At 42.9% G+C, this 25,450-nt stretch overlaps 1 protein-coding gene across 13 annotated transcripts in view; it reads right to left on the bottom strand.

Annotated features, from left to right (window-relative positions):
• Window positions 1–213: 213 nt before the first annotated feature.
• IMPG2 (interphotoreceptor matrix proteoglycan 2) overlaps window positions 214–25,450 on the bottom strand; it is a gene marked incomplete at its 3' end in the record, with an annotated part of 67,481 nt that continues 42,244 nt past the window's right edge. For 9 of the 13 annotated variants that reach the window (XM_082337706.1, XM_082337707.1, XM_082337696.1 and 6 more), the window contains 13 exons: window positions 24,227–24,388; window positions 21,246–21,304; window positions 19,869–19,886; window positions 17,602–17,846; window positions 16,891–16,973; window positions 12,816–13,140; window positions 9,392–11,145; window positions 8,279–8,498; window positions 6,906–7,116; window positions 4,562–4,750; window positions 4,185–4,383; window positions 3,223–3,302; window positions 214–2,331 (listed from right to left, as the gene is read on the bottom strand). In XM_082337706.1, the coding sequence (XP_082193832.1) occupies window positions 2,319–2,331; window positions 3,223–3,302; window positions 4,185–4,383; window positions 4,562–4,750; window positions 6,906–7,116; window positions 8,279–8,498; window positions 9,392–11,145; window positions 12,816–13,140; window positions 16,891–16,973; window positions 17,602–17,846; window positions 19,869–19,886; window positions 21,246–21,304; window positions 24,227–24,388 (3,558 nt within the window). Of the gene's footprint in view, window positions 2,332–3,218; window positions 3,303–3,677; window positions 3,762–4,184; window positions 4,384–4,561; window positions 4,751–6,905; window positions 7,117–8,278; window positions 8,499–9,391; window positions 11,146–12,815; window positions 13,141–16,890; window positions 16,974–17,601; window positions 17,847–19,868; window positions 19,887–21,245; window positions 21,305–24,226; window positions 24,389–25,450 lie in introns of those variants that run through there. The other 4 variants (XM_082337708.1, XM_082337700.1, XM_082337697.1 and 1 more) reach the window with 3 other exon arrangements.

The raw sequence follows: 25,450 nt of genomic DNA, 5'->3' as shown, positions 1-25,450 counted from the left end.
GAACTATATTTGGCACTTTTGTTAGCAAAGGAGTTTAACAGCTTAACCAACTCCGTTTAAAAAACAAAAGAAAAACAAAACACAACAAACTTTCTGCTCCTACGTGCACAAATCATCATGGCTAAGATACCTTCTCCCTTCGTACCAAACTCATAATCTCTACGTTAATTATATAGAAAAAATATTTTGGAAATAATGTTTTATTGTAGTGAAAATAAGATACCATTATGTTCGTATGTATACAGACACACAAAGATTCACGGTATATACACTGAAATACCTCGTACTAAGTGTAACCACGACTCCTGGGCTTGTGCACAGCAAACAGGAGAATACCTTTAAACGGCCCAGCTGCGCAGAAGCAAGCCCCACGCTGGTGCCTGCCCCGAGCCCGGTACTTCTCTGCGTCGCACAGTTACCGTGATGGCGGGCCCTGGCGTTACAGAAGGGCTCCGCCACGCTGCTGCAGGGGCAGGAGGGAGGGGGCTCCAGACCAGCTGCTCTGAGAGCCCCTGGGTCACCCAGCAGGACGCGGCCTCCTGACATCTGGTCGCAGCGGTGTTCAGCAGCACCACGTTGCTTCCTGCTGTCTGGCGTCATTGGGGCTTACTGTGGTTTACGCAAGCGTTTCTTTGACAGATGTGTGGCTCTGACACCCGTTCCCTGCCACTCAAGGCAAGAAGGTCCTACACAAGTGGTCCAGTGAGGTTCTCCAGGACACGTAGAAGAATTGCACTGAAATACTCACTTGTTCAGCTAAGCCGCCTATAGACAAGTAAGTAATTCTCACTGTCGCCTAACTGTAAAAAGTATCAGGTGGCTGTTGGCACATGCGGCCAAGAACTACAGGCCTTGTAGAAATAAGAAATAACTTGGCCTTGGTTGCTAGTGGAAGCTAAAATGAGACTGAGAGTGCCCTACCTGTGACAGCCGCGTTAAAGCCTTAAACCGGAGACACTGGGTGACCGAAGGGAGCCCCGGCACACCTTACCGTGTAGTCAGAGCTCCCTTCGAAACTTGACGATAAAACTCTGTTTCTGTACCTCGGAGGTCCCCATCTCAATTCAGCTGTTTTAAAATGCTTCAGGCTGACTTCTTCTGTCTGAGGAATTCTACATTGACTTCCACTAAGCCAAGAATCATCTCATTTTTTTCCCTTCGCCATAGGAAGGTGCTGCCATCTACCAAATATGCATGCGCTTAAGTACCACAGCCTGATTTTGAAACAGAGCTCATGGCAGGCTATTGCCCAGTTCAGTGAAGAAAATTCAAATATTGGTTGGCTGAATTCACCATTGAGTGAACACTAAGTATATTTTTCAAAAGGATGGGCACAAATGCCACTGTAGTATTTCATCATTAAACTATTCATCCTTCTATTTCAACAATTAAATCCATTATGAAAATGAACTGGTAGGGAAATACACAACAAATAAATAATGCATATTAACTTAGAAAATATCAAACAACTTGTCTACATACAAAAAAAGTCAATGTTAGTCACTTAAGCTTCCCAGAACATTTGTATGATAGAAGCCCTTCCGTGCCCCAGCTCGCCTGTCTGCTGGGAACAGCCGAGGAGCCGACCACCCTGGCGATAAAAGCAGTGGTGCTACTGCCGGAGCGCCGCCCCGCCTCGCTGAGGCGCCCCGGGGCGTCACGGACAGGCAGCGGTGATGCTTGCTGTTGGGGAGAGCCTTTAGGAGGCCTGCAGGCTCCCTGCTATCTTCCCTGTCGCTAATGCCAGGTGACAAAATGTGCCTCAGTCTTCTGTACAACAGAGCAATTTCTCCAGTGAGGTTGTGTTTGTAACGGGAATGCTTTAAAATAATGCTAACAGAATTCTAGCACAATAGTTCTCCCCTACAAATCATTCACGTGCAAACCAAATATTTCTTTCCGCTAGTGCTTTATACCTGTGAAATCGTTACAGTAGCCTCCAGCAGGGGGATAAATGCCAGGCAGGGATTTTAAACGTGCCCTTTATTTTGGTTGTGCATGTATCTTCTCTTACCTGTGGAGATTTTTTGCCTTCGTATACAAACTTTCACTGTCTGTTTCAGAGTTAAAGAATAATGAACTTTCATAACCTCTGCCACTTCTGATCACCTCTTAAAAAATGTCACTTTACCCAGAAAAGCCAGAAGTAATGGAGATAAACAGACATGTGTACATTTTAGCCATTCATTTAGAAAACATCTGTACCCATCCATGCAACGTTAAGACTATAAGTAACTTTGCAGTTACATCTGAGCCCATTGCTATGGCAACAAGGTAGTCTTTATCTCCCACATGCATTCTACTGATTTCTTTTTTTCTTAAAGCAGCTTCCTGAAATGAAAAACAGAGAAGCAACGATTAAGTTGGTCTCTTTCAAACACTGGATTCAAGGCTTATATGAGGCAGCCCTTACTACTTTCCAGCTGTGGAAAATCTAGACGCTGATCCTTTTCAAGATGAAAAAATGAACAACTGACATGGAAAAATGTGACCTGCTGTTTATTTGCAATTAAAAAAAAGTCTAGTTGATGATCTTGGAAGACAAGATTTTTGCTACTGTAGCTATTTTTAATAGGATCCCAAGGAATTGTCCTACAGTATCTTTCAAACTAACCCAGCCAGCTGTAATTTGCTGCTTGCTGCAGTGAGCGTACAGTTCATAAGAGTGTGTATGCTAATAATTAATTCCTTGATGGCCTTTTTCATGGTTAACTTTCATCAAAGCACACGGCTCAGCTTGCTTAATCGTTTGGAACTGTAAGACTTCTGTTGTGGTAGGTGCCCACCACGCTGGACAGGACTGCACTAGTGATCTGTTGGGTTTTGGTTCGTTGCCAAGTCTTGAGAACTCAAGATAAACTGACATGCTTTTTAAATTTCTATTTTAAATAGAACACTACGCAATAGCGACTACACTAGAAGAGTTAAGAAGGTTCTGTCTGTGGTTTCAGGGACCTAAACTGATGTCAGTGCTTCTCTGACACTCACCAACTTCAGGATTCCTCTTCGCTGCTTTTTACGTACCTTCTGGGGCTATCTACTTTTGACACTGATTATTATAAGTACTTTAAAGGGATTGAACCTCTTCAGAAATAATGTTTAAATCTTACCCTCTAGTGTCTCAGCATTTCTACACCCTTTATATAAAAAAAATACAGTAACGTAGTAAAGGCCACATGAGAACACACCAAAGGAGTTAGCCAGACAAGACGCTTCACTCACATTTGATGCTGCCTAACAAACTCTGCGAACTGACGGTCTTTAGCGTAGAGCTCTATAATTCGAATTCTGTCCTGAATTTCCTGGAATACAAGAAACACAATTGTAAGGAGACAATAGAAATTAGAATACTACTGAAATAACTCATTTCTGGGTTTTGGAAAATAAAACTCCTATGCTTTGCTATTTCAAGGAGTAGAGCTCGAAATTGGGCACTCCAATACTAACATTCTTCTTTATGCCTTTCTTTTTTTTAAGTACTTCATTGGAATCCAGTAATCCCTTACTTTTAAATCAAAACCAGGGTTTGGACAGAGTGCGGCATTTCAACAGGCTTTAACAAACCCACTTCTCTCTCGTAGATACTTTCCCTCCAAGCCCAGCTCCAGGCTGGATTGACACCTCTCACGGTTGTTTAAGGATGTGTGGTCAGTTCCTGGATGTAAATCCCTTCTCTTCAGCCTTCTAGAGTAAACCCTGGGTACCGTGTATACAGGACGAAAGGCGAAGGATGTGATCTAACTCGCAGCTTATAGAAAGACCTAAACGTTTTTTAAAAAAAAAAACAAACCCAACCTGTAAAAAGGCCTGGGTGCGCCAGGTCTTCGCTGTGTAACTACTCTTAGATAAGGTAGTTGGCGTTACAAGCTAAAGGCTGTGTCGAGCGATACAGCTGCGAACCCCCCCAACTCCTGTGAAGTTACCTAAGGGGTCACCTCCTTTATGGTGTGAAATCCATTACGGGTCAGAACACACCCACTCCTTTCTCTGTACCTGACAGCAAGCAGGGAGAGAAATCCTTTCTCTCTTCTCTTAAATAACTGCAGCAGCCATAGTTGCAACTTGTTTACCTAGAGCATAGACCCTGGGAAAGGCGGGGCCCACCTCTCAGGTTACACAAGAGTTACAACATCTTATTGTTCCTGTGATCTTTTCCATGCCGCTGTGAAAACAAGGCCATTTACCTCCTTAGTAAGCTCACTGTTTTCATAAATGTGCCTGATCTCTTCACTGCTGTACTCTGTGGATGTCTCGGCGCTGGTAGAGCTGTAGGAGGTTAGCTGAGGGTATCTCCGGTAATAATGGCTGTAGCCAGTCGTATCGCTCTCGTACATGGGGTTGTATTTAACTGCGTTCTCCATGGACGAGAGGCTGTCGCCCTGCCTGGGGGAGCAACAGACAAACTGTGAGCTTCTCTGCAGCCTGGCAGGGCAGCAGGAAGATGGAGGAAACCTGGCAGTTGGAGGCGCCTGTACATCCTGTTGCTTGTCAGCTGCCCGAGATGAGATTTACAGCAGCATTATCTTTATTGTGTTTTAAAATATTAGGTGGTGTCGCTTACCCCTGTGATTCCTCGGTGTCGCTCTTTGTGTACTGGTCTCGAAGGGTCCTGGCCAAGAAGAAGATGACAGCAGATGCCACAAGAAGGAATCCTGCCACAGAAGCAATTGCAATACCCACAACCAGCGGCTCAGACACGTATTCTTCGCAGTGCTCCCCTCTGTACCACCAGTTCTCTCCCACACGACACCTGCACAGAGAAAAATGGGGAATTAAACACCAGCAAAAGCTTTGGTTAATGGAAATGTATTTAACTTCCTGTTACGACATGCCCTCAGTTAAGTCACCTCAATAAATACCTTTGCATGTCCAAACACCAACTTTCTTTTATTGTTGTTATTATTATTGTGAACAGCCTTTTTGGTATAGAATCATAGAATGCTTTGGGTTGGAAGGGACCTTTAAAGGCCATCTGGTCCATCCCCCCTGCAATGGGCAGGGACACTTCACCCAGATCCGGTTGCTCAGAGCCCTGTCCAATCTGACCTTGAATGTTTCCAAGGATGGGGCATCTACCACCTCTCTGGGCAACCCGTTCCAGTGTTTCACCACCCTTATTGTAAAAAATTTCTTCCTTCTATCTAGTCTGAATCTGCCCTCTTTCAGTTTAAAACCACTACCCCTTGTCCTATTACAGCAGGCCCTGCTAAAAAGTCTGTCCCCCATCTTTCTTACATAAGCCCCCTTTAAGTATTGAAAGGCCGCAATAAGGTCTCCCCGCAGCCTCCTCTTCTCCAGGCCGAACAACCCCAATTACTGAATTGGTGAAGGTAAGTAGAATAATAAAAGGATAATGCGTTTGTGATGGAAAAAGCCTGTGGGTTTTGCAGTTCGGAGTATCCTGTGATGTGTTAAAACTGGAAGGTGTTTAGACTAAGTAAAAAGCTAGGCCTTGATTGAGCCTGGCGCGTGACATCAAACACTGCCAAGGTAGAAAGCAGTTGTCTTATTCATATTGTAATGTAAATACAAAAGAAGCTGTGTTAAATGAGCAGAATGTTTATGGTTAGTTACATAAATACATAAAATAAATGACTAGAAAGAAGTGTGTGTCCAAGAGTGTGCCTTTGGAACAGCTGCCCAAAACAGCATTCATTATTTCCGCCTTGCTGTGGTTCTGAACTTGAGAACTTTAATGTTAACACTGACTTTAAATACACCAGGAAAAAGAATACATTTGCGTGTTTGGGAGTTCTTGCTATAAAACTCAAGGAATTTTATTACGAGCACTCACAGCAGTGAACCTTATTAATAAGAAACATCAGTAAATTAAGTCTTCTAACATAAATATCTGAAATAGTTTCTGAAAGTAGTAAGCAATACTTTAAATTTTTCAAAAAGTTTTCAGTAAATGGTGGCCGGAGCATGCTTGAGTCCAGATATTTATACAAATACGATAAAATTTATAGTACATCTGTGAGAGCATCCATTTTTGGAGCTTTAAAAACATTTTTATTTCTCCCATTAACTGCTAGGACTCTGAGACTGATTTTAGAGATGCTCTAGGTTAAGCTTTTTTAAAAAAAAAATCACCTGAAGTAACATAAATAGTAAGTATTAGTAGAAATATTCTTTTTTGCAGTCAGCCTCCTACCTTTTGTTAGGTATACCTTGTTTTTAAAAATAGACTGTTACATTGCTTGACAAGAAAAAAAAAAAAAAAAAAAAATGAAGTGCAGTGTTGGAGGGAGCATCACTTTGCCTGTATCTTGTGCTAAGCCTTGTCAATCACCTGTAAAACACGGAGATCCTCTTCAAATGCATCCGTATCTTTTTAAAAGCAAAAATTTGAACAAGGGGCCTGTGCCTTGATCTTTTTATGAACCACACATGATTCTTCCCAGGTGGCCATGATTTAACTTTATGCCTTTTTCTTAACCAAGACCACTATTTTTAATGTATTTATGCTGTACGAATATGCCTTTCAGGGTGGAATTTTTATGATGAAATTAACTCTCTCATGTTTTCTGACGTTAAAGAACACTTTGCTACTTGAGAAAACCTCTGGAGATAAATTCTGTCCCCAAAGGTCAATGAAGGTGATTTGAACAACTGAGTATGTTCCATTACTACCATTTTTCCTAGTTAGTTCTATTTCCTGATGTTTCTATTCTATTAAAGAAATTTTTTACTGTTTCATTTCCGATATTTACCTAAGAAGAAAACTTAATGTTAACATTGGGACCCCCACTCAGCAGCATAACACACATGATAATCATTATCGTCTCCCTTGTTGCACACTACCTGACAGCGTTTTGCACAAATCTTGTCGAATGCTGCGCTAGAGGAGACGAGAAGGGGTTTGCCTACAGGAAGGACGGACTTCAAGCAGCAGCAGGACCTACCGGCAGATGGCCCCTTGCCCGGGGCTTATGTCGCACTTCCCGTCGTTCAGGCAGAAGTTGGGCTGCAGATCACAAATGCTACTGCAGGGCAGCCCGTCGATGCTTAGGTAGCCAGGATTGCAGACGCACTCGGCTTCCCCGCTCCAGCGATTTACTAAGCACTCGGAGAACTCGTTGCAGGCCTGGAACTTGCAGGGATCTGCTTGCTCGCCTGAGAATACACAAAGCAGAAAATACGAATGAGAGAGGAGAACCTTAACGGAGGCAAAGCGCTGGCTGGCTGCTGCCATTTTCTCTAATGATCTCTTTGTTAAAATAATCCACCAAAATCCGGCCTGCATCTTTCCTGAGTAACAAAAGGTTCTGCTAAGGTGAACGAGTGCTAGGCAGCGGTCATCTCTCTCTGCACAGTGCGTGTCAGCGGGGTGGCTAAGACCACCCAACGAGCCAATCGAAAAAGCAAGTATAAAATGTTCTTTTCCTTACTGGAACGCGCAGTACCTCAGATGTTCCCTGTCTGCTGGAACTGTGTTTTGCAAATGAGTAAAACACGGCCGATCTCCAGTATTTCTTGTTACAGAGAATCTAAGCAGCGTACAGGGAAGGGTAAGGGGACTTCAGGCACTCGGCACCTAACTGCGAGGTGATTTGCCTTTGTCTGCGAGGAACACCAGCCTGTAGCATTTGAGCTCTCCCACTTGTATCAAGCTTAAGAGGGCTGGCATACAGGTCAATGATCAATATCAGAAGATCTGTCCTGCTAATTAGACCGTCTTCATAAGAGAGCTCCCTCAGAAGAACAGCTGCCATTCGCCAACAGGTCAGCGCTGTTATTTTTCTCTAACCTTAAAACAGGAAACATTTCCGAGTTGCTTCTGTTGTAAACCACGGGCTAACTTGGACAGGGAAGAAGCTTTCTCCCTGTGCCAGAGGAGTGAACTAAGAAGGCCTGTAAGCTTTTAGGGCAACCGAGACCTTACCGCGAGGGTGAGGCAGTGGCCGTTACCGGTGCAGATGCCCGCCTGGCAGCTACGCTGGCTGCCACCTGTGGGGATGATCACAGGCACCAGCCTTCCCCCTCGCTCCCCAGTGAACGCACACTGGCCTTACACAGAGAATTACACGACCCGATTTTGTCCCCGTATCTCTATATGGGCCCTATATAGTTTGCTCAGTCTGGGTCCCACTTTGATTGTCACCTCTTTAGTCCCTTAACAGATTTGCTCGTTTGTTTGAACTCTGTGAAAGGCTGTCTTCCTAAAGCCCAGCCTGTGACAAGCAGCGGGCAGTCTCTGAGCCGCTCGGATCCTTAGTAAGTTCTTAAAGCAGCTCTAAATCCCTTACTCCTACCTGCATTTCCCTGCCATCCTTACCCGATTCCACATCCAGGGAGTATTTATCGATGGCCAGGTTCATGGTGTGATACGCAGTGTTGCAGAAGTCTTCCAGGATCATATAGACGGCGTTGGTGACGTTCCGAGGCACAGGTCTGGCAAACTTCATTCGACTGTTCACCACGATGCTGCCATTTCTGAAGTTGAGGATTTCCAGATTCTGGAAGCCCGTCAGATTGGACTGCAGGTAGGGCACCAGCTGCAACAGAGGGGACGTGACAGAAAAGCTGAATCTTTGCATCTCTACTCAAGCCAGTTGCACTGTTACTGCATCAAACAGCGGCAGTCGGAATTATTTTATCCAAATCCCACAGCAAGGGCATTAAAACTTTACCCAACGGAGGCCCGTGCTGGCAGCCTGCCAGGAGCCCGAGTACTTCAGACAGTTCCTAAGCTTACACCGATTTGCAGACAGTTTCCAAAGATCTACGGTTCAGAAATGCAGTTCTCGGGCCATACGCGGTACTCTCCCTCCATCTAAGCTCCCCGTTTCACAGGGTATTTCCTTCAAGCACGTCCCCCTTCCCTCTCTCTCCTTTGCTCCCTTCATCTCCCACAACAAAAGGTTCATTTCAGTCAGGAGAGGGGAATCTCCCGGTTAAAGGCAGACAACTGTTGCTGTAGAACTCCTGTGAGGCTTTGCCAGCCATCAGTCGGTTTCGGAACAGCTTAGTTCCCCAAGCTACTTCTTACTTAGGATGGGTTGAAAGAGTTGCAGAAAAGTTACCTCCCCACAGCCCCCATTTATTTACTTCTCTCTCCCTATGGACTAAATGCAGAGCTCTCTGGAAGCAAATAAGGGGAGCGTCAGCGTGACCTCAGCTGCACCGCGGCATTTATTGACACCAGCAGAGCGTCTGGCCCGTAGCGCTGAAAAGTTACGCTTTAGAGAGACTGCTGACTGAATAAAAGACAAACAACACAGCACATCCCACCTCCCGTTTCCAGACATTTTTCCCATGGAGGGACACAAATAATATCTATGAACACCAGTCTTGAGTTGTTCTCTGCAAAGGAGAGCCAACAAACTATTATTTACCGACAATTTCTGTCTATCTAGTAACGGACATTTAGCATAGAAGTGATTCTTACTAGTTCCAAGAATCGCTGCTCCAACGCTTTGTATTCAGGGGAATTTTTATTGAACAGGTCCTCTGAAAACATCATGTTGGTAACCCGAAGACTGAAAAACACGACTAGAGCTCGTGACGAGACAGGAGTGCTATTGTGATTTTCATGTGTGGCCCAAGCCACGCTGGCCATCTCTGTGGACTGGACACGAGTTGTTAGCTCCACGTGACTTTCAGTCATGCTCCTTCCCTCCTCAGTCCGCTCAGGAGAAAAGCGGACAGTGCTCACGCGACCCAGATCCACTGAAACATCCAGGACTCTCGTGGTTTCATCTCCCAGCTTTGCTGAGGTAGCCACAGACGCTGCCGCCGTGGATCCCACAGGAGGGAGACGGGACGGAGGCTCAACGGTGCTTGTTGTTACACTCACCATTAGGTAAGAGTTCGTAACAGTGCTGAAGCTCATGGAAACGTGCGTGTCATGGTCTGCAGCAGCCTGTCCAGCGAAGCCCTCTAGAACAGTGGTCTGATCTCTCACAGAAGGAACTGCAGTTGAAACTTGAGCGGCAGTCGGCGTTGCCGATTGCACTGCCTGATCTAATGAGCTTTCTGGTGCTCTGTCAGTAGGCCAAACATCAGCAGGTTCCTTCACTGCTGATCCAGTAGCGTCTCGCCCTGCCAATGATGAATCTAGGGTTTGCTGCTCCTCTGTGGAAGCATCAGGGTTTACCGTGGAAGGACCTGCAGTCAGAATAGCTTCTGAAGAGCTTGTGTCCAAGTGGCCTATTGCAGCAGCTTCAGTTACATCTGACTGCCCCACTGTGAACAGTTCTTCTGCCGTTGTCCTGTCTTCATTTTGGTGTTCAACTGCTTCAGAAATGATGTTCTGACCTACATTGGACTCTTCAGGTTGCTCCATACTGACGGTCCCTGTCGGTGTAAGGAGACTCTCTTCCACAGACAGACCTGTACTGTGCGGTGAGACAGGGGCCTCCCCAGTTGGCGTGTCTACAAAGGAATGGTCCGCTGCAGGCTCCAAAACCAAGGATGGTTTAACAAAAGAGGAATCATACATGCCCGATGTTCCTCTCTGTGTAGATGGCTCCACAGATGATGGCTCTTCTGTCTGTAACGGAGGTACCTGCTGAGTTGTAGTCTCTGGAAAGACAAATATTTCAGCCTCATCGAGGAAATCTTCTTTTATATTGGCCATACCTTCATTCTCATCTTTGGAAGGATCATCATCCAATTTATTCCCAGAGTTAAGAATATAGTCTAAGATCATGCCTTCAGGAATATCCTCAGTTCTGATTAACAAAGACTCATTGTCACCCTCAAGCCAGCTATCAGGACCAGGGTAGAAAACTGGTTCCAGTGTTGCTTCTTCCCAAGGCCAAATACTTGATTCCATTTCTTTTCCTGAGCCGTCAAAAGCTGAACCAGACCCATCATCATATATAACTCTATCTCCAAGATATATATCAGTTTCATCTTCCACAGGGTGTACTTCTAAGGGAAAATTAATTTCTTCCACAGACTCATGCAACACAGAGTCTGCATTGTTACTGTCTGCAGGACTGCCCTGAGTTACTTCTTCCTTCTCAGCAGATACTGTGTCTTTCCTATCAGTCTCCATGACTGATGAAGAGGCCACTGTTGGTGCAGAAAGCAGAGGAACTGCATCATCATCTGTAGATGGAGGTTCTTCAGGCACAAGGTGAGGAGGAGGATTTGAAGGCAAAAGAAGGTCTTCAGATAGTCCAGTATCTTCAAACACTAAAAATAAAAATACATTTCGAATTAGAATCATTGAATCATTTAGGTTGGAAAAGACCTTTAAGATCAAGTCCAACTGTTTACCTAGCACTGCCAAGCCCACCACTAAACCACGTCCCTAAGTGCCACATCTACCCATCTTTTAAATACCTCCAGGGATGGGGACCCAACCACTTCCCTGGGCAGCCTGTGCCAGCGCCTGACTGCCCTTTCAGTGAAGAAATTTTTCCCAATATCCAACCTAAACCTCCCCTGGCACAGCTTGAGGCCATTTCCTCTTGCCCTATTGCTTGTAACCGACCCCCACCTCGCTACAGCCTCCTTTCAGGCAGTTGTAGAGAGCAAGGAGGTCTCCCCTCAGCCTCCTCTTCTCCAAACTAAACAACCCCAGCTCCCTCAGCCGCTCCTCATAAGACTTGTGCTCCAGACCCTTCACCAGCTTCGTTGCCCTTCTCTGGACACGCTCCAGCACCTCGATGTCCTTCTTGTAGTGAGGGGCACAAAACTGAACACAGGATTCGAGGTGCGGCCTCACCAGTGCTGAGTACAGGGGGACGATCACTTCCCTAGTCCTGCTGGCCACACTATTTCTGATACAAGCCAGGATGCCATTGGCCCTCTTGGCCACCTGGGCACACTGCTGGCTCATGTTCAGCCTGCTCTCAACCAACACTCCCAGGTCCTTTTCCACCAGGCAGCTCTCCAGCCACTCTTCCCCAAGCCTGTAGCATTGCATGGGGTTGTTGTGACCCAAGTGCAGGACCCGGCACTTGGCTTTGTTGAACCTCATACAGTTGGCCCTGGCCCAATGATCCAGCCTGTCCTTGGAGGGACAGGTCCCCCTGCAGGGCCTTCCTGCCCTCCAGCAGATCAACACTCCCGCCCAACTTGGTGTCATCTGCAAACTTCCAGAGGGTGCCCTCGATCCCCTCATCCAGATCATTGATAAAGACATTAAACAGAACTGGCCCCAGTACTGAGCCCTGGGGAACACCACTTGTGACCGGCCGCCAACTGGATTTCACTCCATTCACCCCCACTCTCTGGGCCCGGCCGTCCAGCCGGTTTGTTACCCAGCAAAGAGTACGCCCATCCAAGCCATAAGCAGCCAGTTTCTCCCGGAGAATGCTGTGGGAGTTGTTTATGATAAAAAGTGTCAAATTCCATTCATTTTATTGTCTGTAGGTCTCTGTTCAGCGTGTTTCCCATGATATATCCCGGCCTTTATATGCCAAAGGCAGAAGGACCCCTGTCGATCTCTCCCACTTTTCATTCAGATATTCTATGGGCCAAGTCAAGACTGCAGAGTAAGCAAGCAAGCAGTAACTGTGTGGCACGTCCTTAGGCAGTCAGTCTACTTCAGAGATGAGTTATCTCTGCATGGCATCACCAAAACATGCCCTATACAAAAATACTTCTGTGCAATTAAACAAGTATCATGTACATACCATTTCCTGAAGGGATAAACAGGCATTATTAGATGTTACAAACATTTTATCTTAGCATATTGTTCTCGGATACATGCACACAGGAAAGGTAAAAACTATCAGAAAAAGATATGCAATTTTTTTAGACCTTTCTGAAAAGTCATTTTGGTGACCTACACCTTTGGCGAGTGTCAGGAAGCACTGGCATCCAAATTTAAGCTTTAGTCAATGGCATTAACTTACCATCTAAAGAACTGGGGGCTGAAAGCCGTTCCAGAGAGTCCACGGAATCACGCCCTGACACTGCTGCAGTGACCAAATGAGGAATCCGATTCCCATCCTCTAAATTCAGCCCATCAGGCAAAGAAGTGACGTCAGCCTCTGAGGAGAGCGGAGCTTCAGGTGCCAAACTGGCCTCAGAGTCCAGATTTTCTGCTCTTGGCTGGATTTCATTGTCATTGGACTGTTCACTATCTGAAGTGGAATCTGGTTTGGTGAAATCAAAGGGCAAGGTATTGCTGACAGTTGATTCATCTGCTGAAGGCCGCTCAGCTAAAAAGGTGCTGTCCTGGAACATAAACCCACTATTAATATTTCCACTATTACAGGGCAAGCACTGCCTGTCCGCGTTGGGCTGAACACCTGATAAAGGGTGTTAGCAGCAGCCGACAGCAAAATCTGGTACTACTGCCTCTGTGAGAAAGCAGTGCACAGCAGCAGGAGGGGCCAAACTGGGAAGACTGGCAAATATATACCCTTCGCTAATCACGTGCAATGTAGATGTAAAATGCACGTCCTTGTGACATACATTTCATGTCCAGTCACGTCCACTAAAAGGGGACAGAAGCCATTCAGATTGTTTGGAGTGCATCTTCGGCTATGGTAGTAAGAGATTTACCATCTATACCCACCCCATCTCCTTTCCTTTTCTTGACTGAAAAAATGGATCTGTCCGTTTGTAATTAAATCAAAGATAAATGCACACAGTACTGCCTAAGGCATGAAGAAGTCTTAGTTTAGAGTTTCAGTTTAGAAACTGAACTTGAATGTACGCGTGCCCTGTTGGTCATTTATTGCTATCTTTTAGTATGTGGGTACGAGAACCCCGGAGGGAAACAAAGACCATAAAGAAGAGCGTTTAGAACCTGGAATAACTTTAGTCTCCAAGCCAAGATGCCTATGCAGAAAAAAAACCTATTAGCAGTAATGATGAACAACAAAGAGCATGCACAATTAATTTGTGATTTGTTTGAAATGTGAAAAAAGAATTTGTTTTTAAATCTCTCATTCGCACACCGTTTACTTACTACTCCATACCCCAATCATTATTTGGTTTACAGTTAGAATACTTAGCACGTTTCGCCTTTGAACACTCATCTACTACCACGGTGTCTCATAAGGGAATTATACTGGGAAAAACCAATGAAAAGATGGCGTTCTTTGGTCAAGGCTGCAAAAGCAAGCTGCCTGCCTACAACCCAGGAATTAGTGCTTCCCATGGCTACCTGCCCACATATCAACGCTGTGCAATAGTCTGATATGGACAAAAAAAAGCCCTTGGGGTATGAAAAACTGCCCAACAATTTCAAAAAGCAGCAATTTACTAAGAACCAACCAATTGCTGATGGTGACTAGTGAACTTAAGTGGGCAGTGGACACAGGTTTCTGTACACGTATTACAAACTACTGATTTACCGTTTCTGTAGCTCACCATTCCTGTCTAATCTCTTTCTTTTACTTGACCAGCATGAATAACAGGAAGAGTCCAAATACTTTTCAATTTGAAATTTTACTCCTGGTTGAAACACAGGTGAATTAAATTTTCAACTTGATTCAAACTGCATTTGAACGCTTTGGAAACAAGCCAGTTAAGGCATTTTTATTCAGTCATTTGTCTACCTGTATTGATCACATTTTTATAGCCAGTTGTTATGCCACCACAGTCTCCTCCTCACATTTTTTAATTTATATGGTAACAATCAACTGAAAAGTAGGTATACCGTGTAGACATGTGCTCCAGCAATTATCTTTTTTGGCAAAACTGACCACTATAAATAAAGCCGTAAAAAAAGTTACTGTGCAAGATTAGAAACAAATTACACACATAAATTCCATAAAGAATGAATAAGGACTACCAGCAATAGCTTCTCAATACATTTGTTTTTTCATGTGAGCATTTAGTTGCCAGGGATTGCACTTCATCATTTATTTGAATGTGGACAGATGTTCCTATGACAACTAACATTATTCAAAGATTCTTGTTACAGTGCAATATATTATATTAACAAGTTTAATATCATATTGGCAAGTTCTGGTTTTCGCTAATGTCTTTTGAAAGGCTTACAAATATGACAGATGACTGCAAACACAGAACCCCCTCCCTGAGTTTCCATCTTCTGCTGCCAGAAAGGCATTGTATTCAGCAAGCCAGAGCATTCTACCTGTTACAACTCAAGAGAAATAACAAGAAAAATACAGATTTCAAATACTAGACTTGATTTTTTTTCTTCGCTTTTTAAGAGCTGTAAAACTGAAAGAAAAGAATTAATGAGTAGTTGGTACCATCTGCTAGCAATTAGATGGTGAAGTCATGATAGTCCCACATTATGTCATGAGTATGTATGATAATACAAATCCAACTTATTCTCAAATCAGCTAAGAAAAATAATAGCAAAACTCTTTTTCGTAGGTAACAGTTCTACTTAACAGTACCTACTTGAAGCATAAAGGTTTGACATCTGTGGAAGTAACTGACTAATCATTTCAGCCCTATTTACTGTTTAAGCATGTTTATTATTTTCTTAAATTTAGCTGAAGTTACTTCCCAAAATATCTGTGTATTGCAGACTGCACACAGCTCTTCCTGGATATACTCAATATGTTTTGTAAAATCAGAGTCTTTAACTGAAGACATAGATGACGTTATTATTAATAGTCCATGATTAGAAAAACGTAACTTCCAGAAATTTTTCTTGTACATACTATTCCCTAAAACTGGTTTAAAATTTATTATTGCAAAGCTACCTCTACTCTTAAATCTTCTTGCCTGCATATTTGTCAGAGCATCCACAGATAGAATGTAAAGATGGCAGAATTATTTGTCGTACTAAAATAAACATCTGTAACATTTTGATCTAGTTAGATAGCTCTAGTAAAGAGAAAGGCCTTTCCTGAAAGTTAACTTAAATTCATGTTTATTCACACCATGTTTAAGCCATTTATTTCAAATCCATATGAATTTGCATTTTAGACATCAGTGATTAGTTTTTAAAACTCGGGGAAAACTAGCACGAAATTAAGGATGATATACCTGTCACCATTATAACAAGAATATTTGGGTTCTGTGAAGTGACTGCGAATTTTGCTTCCATAAGATTTTAGAAGTTGGCCTGAAATTAAATGTGTCTGTGTTCTCAACGTTATCTCAAAACGAATTTAGTGAAAACCTACCATCAAACATAGGCGGATCTGGATTTTGCGGTATGAACTGAGCTCATTTCTTTTTGGAAGGCACATGTGTGCTATACAACAGAGTGCAGAGCAGAAACCTACTGGATAAATCCTTAAGCCCAGACAGTGCTCCACCATTCCGAAATTCTAGCTGTCGGCAGAACTAATTAACTCCATCTCAGCGTGGCTGGCACCTAACTTGGTATCTCTGCTTAAAGCCCCATTGCATTGCACAGACATGGTCAGGGACGCTAGGTCTCCTGTCCAATGGGGAACTGCAGTCTATGCCCTGGCTTGTTCCAGAGGTAATCAGAGGAGATAATTACAATTTCAAGAGGAAAAAAAAGAAACTGCCTATTAGTTTTCTATGTTTCTTTTGCTGGCATTAAGGGGATGGACATCATTTTAAAACTGAACTGAGAACTTTCAGTGAAAGCAATAAAGGAGCATATGAAATTTACCATTTTATCTCTTCTAGCAGCCAGCTTTAGTGCTTATATGTGTTTCTCTCTTTCCAAAGAAAGGTAGTATTGTGGGAAGAATCATGTCTTTAGAGCAATTCACCATCTAAACATTATGAAAAAAACAGACAAAGGAAGCCTAAGAAGCGAGACCTGGCTGAACAGCCAGGAACACAGTACTGCCATGTGATATAAGATGATCACAGAAAACTGTTGTGCAGCAGATACAAAATTATCAGGTGAGAGATTTCACCAGAGGTTTTACTCCAGTATATGTTGTGCCTTCACTACTACTTATTCTGCATGAACAACAGGATAGAGAAGCTCTGGGTGTTGGCTGTAATTCCGCCTTACTGAGTTAAGTTGTTCAAATGTGTCCGAAGGCCACCGCACGGAACCATACTCACCTCAAACTCTGGGCGCTCCAGCACAACCGGGTGCTCAGTAATCCAGGATGGGTCTTCTGGCATAGGGTGTAGTATTTCTTTCACTGTGGAAATATAAATACAGGGGATCTAAAGGCTGCAGTAGCAGCGTGAGGAAGTTGTTTTGGAAGACTGACTGAAAAACCCTCCTTCATCTCAAACTTGTGGGTAAAATGTTTTCAAAAAGCGTGCCAGAGAGCTTGTGTTTCTGGAACTGCCCCCAGCTCACTGGCAGGAAGTACAGAGGGAAGATGAGCACAGGGGGGTGGACAGCACTCCTCCGCCACCTCCAGCAGGACTGCTGAATATTCAACAATAAACCAGGTATTTCCTTTGTGCTGCTCAAGGCCAACTCTGAGCTACGAAGCCGAAGGTCATCTTGGTGCAACACGCATCACGTGAACCACATTTCCCCTTCTATTCCTGTTAACTGTTGGATGTATTACTGAAACTGCATACCACAAACCTCGGTGTCAAAGACAAAAAAGAGGCTAATCTAACGGATAAAGACTGGGATACTACTGCTCATGACTTGACCTGGTTACGATCAGAGCAAAACAAGCTACAACACAGTTGCTTTTGTTGATTCTTTTTACTTATTCAGAGGGCAGCTGAGTAATTCACTCATCTCTGAGATTTAGTTTATAAAATTTCAGATGTGTGGCACACTGACGCATAAGAATTAATACCCACCATTAGTAAGCTGGAGAGAGTTAGGGTCTAAAGACAAGGAAGTGTTTTCAAGCAAGGCATTTTTCTGGAGGATTTCAGCAATATAATCTCGGAAATCGCTGATGGTGTACACAACTGTCGGATTATCCTCTATGCCCATAAAGGAGTTGTCCTCCACCTTGTTGGAATGAAGGTTAATCAGGTCCCAGGTGGCATTGCTGATGGCTTTTCCATCAAATGTAACAGCAGAGTGAACTTTCACCCCACTTCGGTTGTACAAAGAGAAAGAGAACACAGATGAGAGATGCAAGGTTTTCCAACATACAGCAAATATTATGATATGTTTTTTCCCCAAGAATATGTGTCAATACCTTTTTTAATATAAAAACATATTGCTTTAAAGGATTCTAGATAAAAACAATTTAATTCTTTTCACGCTTGCGTCTGCCTGCCTGTGCCTTCCACCACTGTAAAGTTCTCAAGGAAAAGGCTACCAGAACCTGACACCTGGTCAGGTCCCAGCCCTGTATTTCTACTTGTGAATGGCAGATAGAGCACAAGCAGACCAAAACCGTTGGTTTTCTGCCAGAATTATTAGTGGGCCCACCAGCCTGCAGTAGTGTGAGCGATGATTTTAAGATCATGCCAATGGTGGGAATGGCTCCGAGTACGAAAATATATAGTAGCAATATACAATAGTCCTGAACACTGTCACTGTACAGTGTCAATCTGCTTGAAATAATGTCTTTAATGGCAATGAAATGATATTTAATACAGCTTATAACTGGGAACATTTTTCTAGACTTATTTGATAATTTATTCTTTAAAGAAGCTTTGTATCTGTGCACAGCTTAGCTTTTTTCATATGAACTCTCCTCCATTTTCTTAATTTTCTTTTCCTGAATATGTCTGGACGTCCTTTCCCACATGACAGAATAGGTAGTGATCAGATTTACCATATACTGGGCATAAGCACAAGGGAGCTTTAGAAAATATATAATATAACATATGGCTGTACACAGGGCACAGCAAGAAAATGAAGTCATCTGTGAAGTGTTAGAAAAATGCGCTCCAAAGACAAGTTATCCGTTATTCCACAGAGCTGGACTGGATTGCTAAAGTAATGGCTCTGTTCAGAGCAGTCTCTAAAGCCCCAGCACCAGATACAACAGAGACATAATCAGCAAACACACTGACTAAAACCAGGAGCCTGCCGGAGTTTTGCTGCTGGCTCTGTCACTGAAATGAGCCCACCACAGGCTCACCATGGGCACTGACTGTCAGCAGAGGAAATAAAAAAGGACAGCAGTAGTGAAAAGGCACAGCGAAGATGGAATACAGCATGCTCTTCAAAAGTAACATTTAGATTTAATACAACTGTGCTGTCAGTTGCAGTTAATAATTCCTAACTACTAACTATGACACCATCATCTGTCTGGAAAGGGCTAGCACATCTGGTGCTTGGAACATAACTTTGTGAATAGTTGCATGCATCTTAGCCTGCCGAAGTGCAGAGTAGTAGAGGATGGCTTTAAGTCACTACTGTTTGTGAAGAGATTTGTGTTTTCTAACCTTCTAAAATTAAAATGCTCATCCTCTGTAAAACCGTTTGTGGAAGCTGGTTACGCCTTTCCTGAGAAATACACAAAAGAAAATAAGACGTCTATGAAGTTAAAGGCTGCAGTTCATTTTCTGTCTTGTGAAGTTCTTAAAATACCAAAGGAGGAAAATCTTGGATGCTTAACCTGCATATGTCTAACAAAAAACAAGTCCAGAGCGATCCCATCTTCTGCTAAGAGATGTTTGTAAAATTACTGCTAAGATGTGCAGCACCTCTGGCCTTGAAGTAGCTAAGCCAACTGCCTTTGCTGGGGAACTATGGTTTTCTTACCTACTTTAATTTCTATAATAATAATCATCCCGTATCTATTCAAGACTTAGCTGCAAAGTACGAAGACCTTGAGTCATCGTTAAGGAATTTTGTTTTCTTCTCAAAAGAGACTCCTATACACAAGTTAGCCCAGTAGCTGACTTGTGTTTAGGAAGATTTTCCCCAAGTAGTTTTTTATGATTAGGACTTAAATAAGCAAATTAGGTTTATCTGTAATCAAAACAGAGCAGTTACTCGCAGTTTCTGGTAGAATCTCCTCACATAATATTTATGCTGGAGCCAAAACTACAAATCTCGCTCTGGAGCCAAAACTACAAATCCCCAAAACAGAGTCGTCCAGCTAAATGTGTTTTTCCATCTGTTATTATGACAATATATACAAAAAAGTTGTCTTTACCTGTCCTCCTCAGGAGAGCTGAATATAGAAACAAAACAAAACACAATGGCAAAACCTGTTAAATCAATGTTATTATTTCCTTTAAGTCTTCTATCTTTAACAAATTTGCTTTGGTATTCTACAAGGCACACAAATTTGGAAAAGCATATGGCAAAATGCTTATAAGTTGCATAATTATTCTGCTACATAACAAAGTGTTCTGCTTTTACTGAACTGAGATACTTCCTATTGATCACAAGGAATCAGTTAAATTGCTCTCAGTACCAAGAAAATCAAGGCTCGCTAATTCTACCTAGAGGGTTAGTTTACAAACACTTTTTGCCAGGCACAGCAGAGCACAGAGCTCTGGTACTTTGCCAGAAGTATCAACCTTTTATTTGTCTTCTCAAATGAATCAAGAGCTCGCAAATGTATTAGACTGCAGATACCAAGATGGAAGGTTTTGCTGCCTCCCAGGCTGGAAACTGAACGCAGTCTGGGGTTCCAACCATAAAAGCTTTCTCACGATAGCTGCTTTGTTACCTGTGTGCTTTCTAACTAGAATATTCCAGCCAATAAATTCTAAGAAACACAGGTTAAAGTCTCAAAGAAAACACAATTTAGATTAATTCATGAACAGTCTCACTAGATTCTGAAAGTTATACCCAGTCCATTCAAGAAAAATCATAATTTGTGATCCATGTACCCCGAACCCCAGACATCAGATGATTGATGCATAATACGCAGTATCCCCTTTTTTCCCAAATTAACTTGTCATCCCGAAGCACAAATTGATTTGAGGAAACTAGTCTTTAAAAAAAAATATTTATACGAATAAATAGAGTTAAAACATTGCATATCATTTATCAAACTATTCACCTACCTTTGCTTTGATCAAAGGGAGACAGACCTTTATGTATGTCAAACTCCAACCTTTAGAGTCATCCCAAATTAACATTAAGAAGTTGAAAAAAAAAATTTAAATACGCCACATTTTTTCAAAAAGGTTTCTGTGTTCTTCCTTGTTTAATACTAGGACATGTCAACAGTATTGAAGAGGTATCAGATACTAATTTTAAATTAGAAAAGATCTCACTTAATTTTAGGATGGAATCTTGAACAAGAATGCCTTGTCTTAAAATCAAGGCAAGCATATCATGTGAGATTCTGTGGTGAATGCCAGGCACAAAAAAGAGATTATTACATTTACATACAGTTTTGTATTTCTATTTCAACCTCTGTATTAAAGGTACCAATACGAAAGCACTTGTCCTTTGGTTAACACATCCTAGGAACTCCCACGCACATGCCCAACATTCTCCCAGGTGCGGTGCTAGCACATCACACCATCATACATGATGGGTTTCAATCACCACGTATGCATCAGTATCTTTTTACCTGTAACCCAGGACACGGATGGTTTTGTATCCAGGTAGTCCTTCAAATACACTTTCGATCTATTTTGAGGAGAAAACAAAAAATTAACACAGATTTCCTCCACCCTACTCATTTAGTGAAAAAACAGGAAGTATTTTCAACATTTTCTAAAAACGTATCTAAGTTGTTATCTCTCATAGGAGAAAAATGGTTGAATATTCTCTCTCTTTATGGAAGAATAGTTTTGGTGACATTGTTTCATTACTAGAAAGGAAAATAAAAGGTATGAAGAACAACAACCAGTGTTCCCCAAGAAATGTATAGAAACGTTCAAAGGGGGGGAAATTCAAACAGACTCTGCAGAGATCTGCACTGCCCATAGCAGACTACACTCTCTCTCTTATTTATGCAGCACAAACCCTTCTCTGCCCAAAAGGTTTCCATTACCTCCCAAACCTCTCTGGACTAAAAAGAATTCAGGAAAATGCTTTGGACCGTAGCAACTTAAACAAGAGGAGCAACGGCTGCCCTAGGAACAGGGACCTCAAAGAGGCACTAATGCATTACGCAGTGCAAAACATGGCTCATCTCTGCCGCCCTAAACATACAAAGGGCTCGGGAGCGACCGGCAGCACTACTCAAAAGAGATGACTGGGGGCTGCAAAATGGTAGCACATCCAGGCCTAATTCAATAGTCAACTGTATTACACAAGACAAAAACAAGAAATAGGATATTGCAGGTTCGTGCCGGTTTGGGGTTGGTTTTTTTCCCTCCCAAAAGATTCTTGCCAGTTGAGAATTATTTTTTACTCCTCAAATTCTTCTTCCCCTCCCCAATCTCCCTATTTTTAAACTGTCTCTGGTGAGACTTAAACAATCGAAGTGCTGCCGACTTTCTTTTTTGCAAGAGCTTCTTTATCCAAGCACAGAGAAAACCAGGCAAGGGATCAAAGGAGTGGAACATCCATGTGCCAGGTGGACTCTGTCCCATCTGACATTTCTTCCACACACACACACTATGGCATTGCTACTTGGCCACACAACTAGGAAAATTAAGATGTCTAGCCTACACTAGCAACTTGTGACAGTTGTGGTGATGCTTTTTGGCTGCAGTGAACAGTACATCTCTTTCCCATCTGGCCCAGCATCTGGCACAGCTTTAGCCCCAGTAAAAGGGATTCAACAGAGAACCCCAACTAAATGCGACCAAGAAGGAAGCAAAGCTAGAGATAAGCCGCATGATGTGCTGCTCTATGGCATCCTAGATGCCTCTCCCAAAAGAAAGGAAAGACAAACTCTCCGCCCCAAGAAAATGATGGTAATAAAATTACCGTCATTATAAACAAAATTTAAAAAGTAATGGAAACAATAGGGAGAGGAAAGTTAGGAGACAGCAGTATGATCGTATTTTAAATATGCACTTGTGTATTGATAGGCCAGCAACTTTGTAGCACACAAATTAAGACATTAAATTTTAATTAAAATTAAATTAACTTGAAATAAAGTTTTAATAAATCATGCATATATGCGTATATACACATATTTATATGTATATGCACATAGGTATTTTTTCTTTTAATTAGGTGCCTAACAGTCTAAACCATGGTTCATTCCCACTGACTTGAGTGGGATTTAAGCCTGTGTTTAAGAACTCTTCTGAGGCTGGAGAGTTTTAAAACGTGCTCACATGCACTGCCGATCCTGGGCATAAATGAGGAGCAAGCATAGTCTTGGCAGCCTAGATTTCAGAGAGTGTTTCACTGCAGTGCACGACGATTCATTCGAAATGTCGCTCCTGAGCAGAAATGATGAACGAGTTCTGCTGTTGGCGACTTCTTCCCATTTCCCCACCTATCACCTACTCTGTACAGACAGATTCTCTAGACTGATGCCAGAGTTACTTCTACAGTCCAAAATCTGGACACTGTGTAACCGTTAAGATATCCTAAACCCCATTTCAGTGCTCAGCTTCTGTAGGAGACCCAGAGCATGTCCACATAGGCAGGTGCCGATGGACTTGTTCACCTTCTGCTGGCACTCCACGTTAATGCTGTGCTATACTGGAATTACTCGAGCTGCCTTCCAGCACTGCCTCAGCACAGGCTGACGGCTCATGAACTGATTCATGTCCTGCCATTTGAGAGTGCAGGCAGGCTGGTTTGCTAGGACCCTCACATTATCTTTTTCTCTCCCCAGTTTCAAACCAACTACATTACGGAAGAATTCAAACTGGACAATGAGATTAGAAAGCGCTGAAATAAACTCTAGGCAGACTGGTTACTAGAAAGATGTTAAATGTATCTTTAAAATTTAAGATTTTCAAGTCCTAAAACTTTAAGAACAAATGAAGTTGCAGCAAGAGGCAAACAAGAATCTTGTCACTTCTCTGTGAGCTTAAAAGCTCTACTGCAGTGACACTGACAGGGACGGGTACTGAAAAATTCTGAAAGGATAGTAAGGCCAAAGGTAGCCCTGGTAGAAATAGGTCTTTAAAAGGACTAAAGTAAGTGGAAATGCTTTTCGTTTATTAATAACATCTGGCTTAGCTTCTTTTGCTAACATGAGGCAAAGTAAATTAATGAAACCAGAAAAGGGGGGAGAGAGAGAAAGCAGTCCCTCAGAAAGGTCCCATTTACAGTATGTCCCCATTCAGGGGTTCAGCATAATTTTCTGATCCTCCCAAAAGCATACCTCTACCTCTTTCGCCTGCAAAATCGATAGCAGGCTATTTCATCAGAAACACAAGAAGAAAACTAGAGTAATCGGTCTTTGGGAACTGGTATGCTACGCACAATGTATGGCACTCTGTTACTTCAAAAAGTCAGACAAAACAGAGTATTCTCACAGTGGGTGAATATTTTCCAGCCTGCCCCAGGCAACAAAAGCCCTAACCTAGTTCTGCAGAGCCCATGAGAAAAAGGCAGTCCTAACACAGGTGCTACATGCTACTATTGCTTTGCAGAGCCAGCAAAAAGAAAAAGGAAGTCAGGGAAGGTAATCACCTGAGAAATGAACTGTTCAGAGAGCAGTTGATGCTTCACCGAGGCTGGGTCACTCAGCTCCTCACTGTACTTTTCGCCAACAATCAAAACGCTGAACTCAATCATCTGCTCAGTTACAGGTTTCATTAGCTTCTCATCCTGCTTCTTTATCTCATTATTGATCTGGAAGAGAAGGAAGAAGGGAGAAAAGACGAGGTGGTTTAATGCCTTTTTTTTTTGTTTTGCCTTTTGGTTTTTTTCCAAGAAATAAATCCTCGTTACTCACCACAGACAGATTCCTACCTATCCTGGATTTACTCCATGTAAAAATCATCCCCAGATATGTTTATGTACATATGGTCTGCCATCTGTCAACAGCACGCTACATTCCTAAGCTTAGGTCCAAACATCTTTCTTACATGGGCCAGAAACTTCTCCAGCCGCTGCAAACCTGGAGGTTTCTCTGGCTCGTGACGGGGCAGAAAACCTGAGCCCTCTCCATAAATGCTGTATGGACAGGAACACCTTCAGGGCACCACTGATGGGCCACGCTGATGGTCACGGACATACTTAATGACATGTAAAAACTGCAGTCCAAAGCACAGCATGCTCACTTGAGCCATCAGCATACCTGTTTGCCTTGCACTATAACGGGGTGCTCATGGAGCCTCAGGGACAGAGGAGGCAACTAATGAGGCAGTCTACTAAGCAAGAAATTTTTTTGAGAATTCTTGTATTGCAGGTAATTCTATTTTCCATTTGCACATCTTTAGTGCAACTCCTTCTAGTTGACCTCAGCTACAAGCAGAAACCTAGTTGTGTGGGACCACAAGGCTCCCACTTACTATTCTACCTGGAAGACAAGTTACCTCTGCCAAGTTCCAAATTCAGAACAACACTCTGTGTTGTTCAGCCTCAGTAGGTTAAGGATCCCCCTGGATATACAGTGGGCATTGGGAGATCTGTGGGGATCTCTGCCAAGCTAATCTGGTGGGCTTCAACTGGTTGGTCTGCAGTTGCCCAAGGAGCCCTGCAGCAGTGGCTGTGCAATGCAGCAGGGAAGCGTGTAGCTATCATGGCTGCCACAGGCAACAGTGAATTCCAAATTTTAATCTAACTTGAAGGACTGAGCGATGCAGGAAGAACATTTTCTGCTTAGTTCCTTAGTATTTTACAACCAGTATACTGTTCCTTGTGGTATACTGAAAAACATGAGAAAAACCAGATCTTGTTTCACAGTTTTGT

This window comes from Platalea leucorodia (assembly GCF_965183815.1).
Source record: "Platalea leucorodia genome assembly, chromosome: 2".
Taxonomy (NCBI): Eukaryota; Metazoa; Chordata; class Aves; order Pelecaniformes; family Threskiornithidae; genus Platalea; species Platalea leucorodia.
Note: the sequence above shows the minus strand (reverse complement) of the source record. Positions and strands in the feature narration are given on the sequence as shown.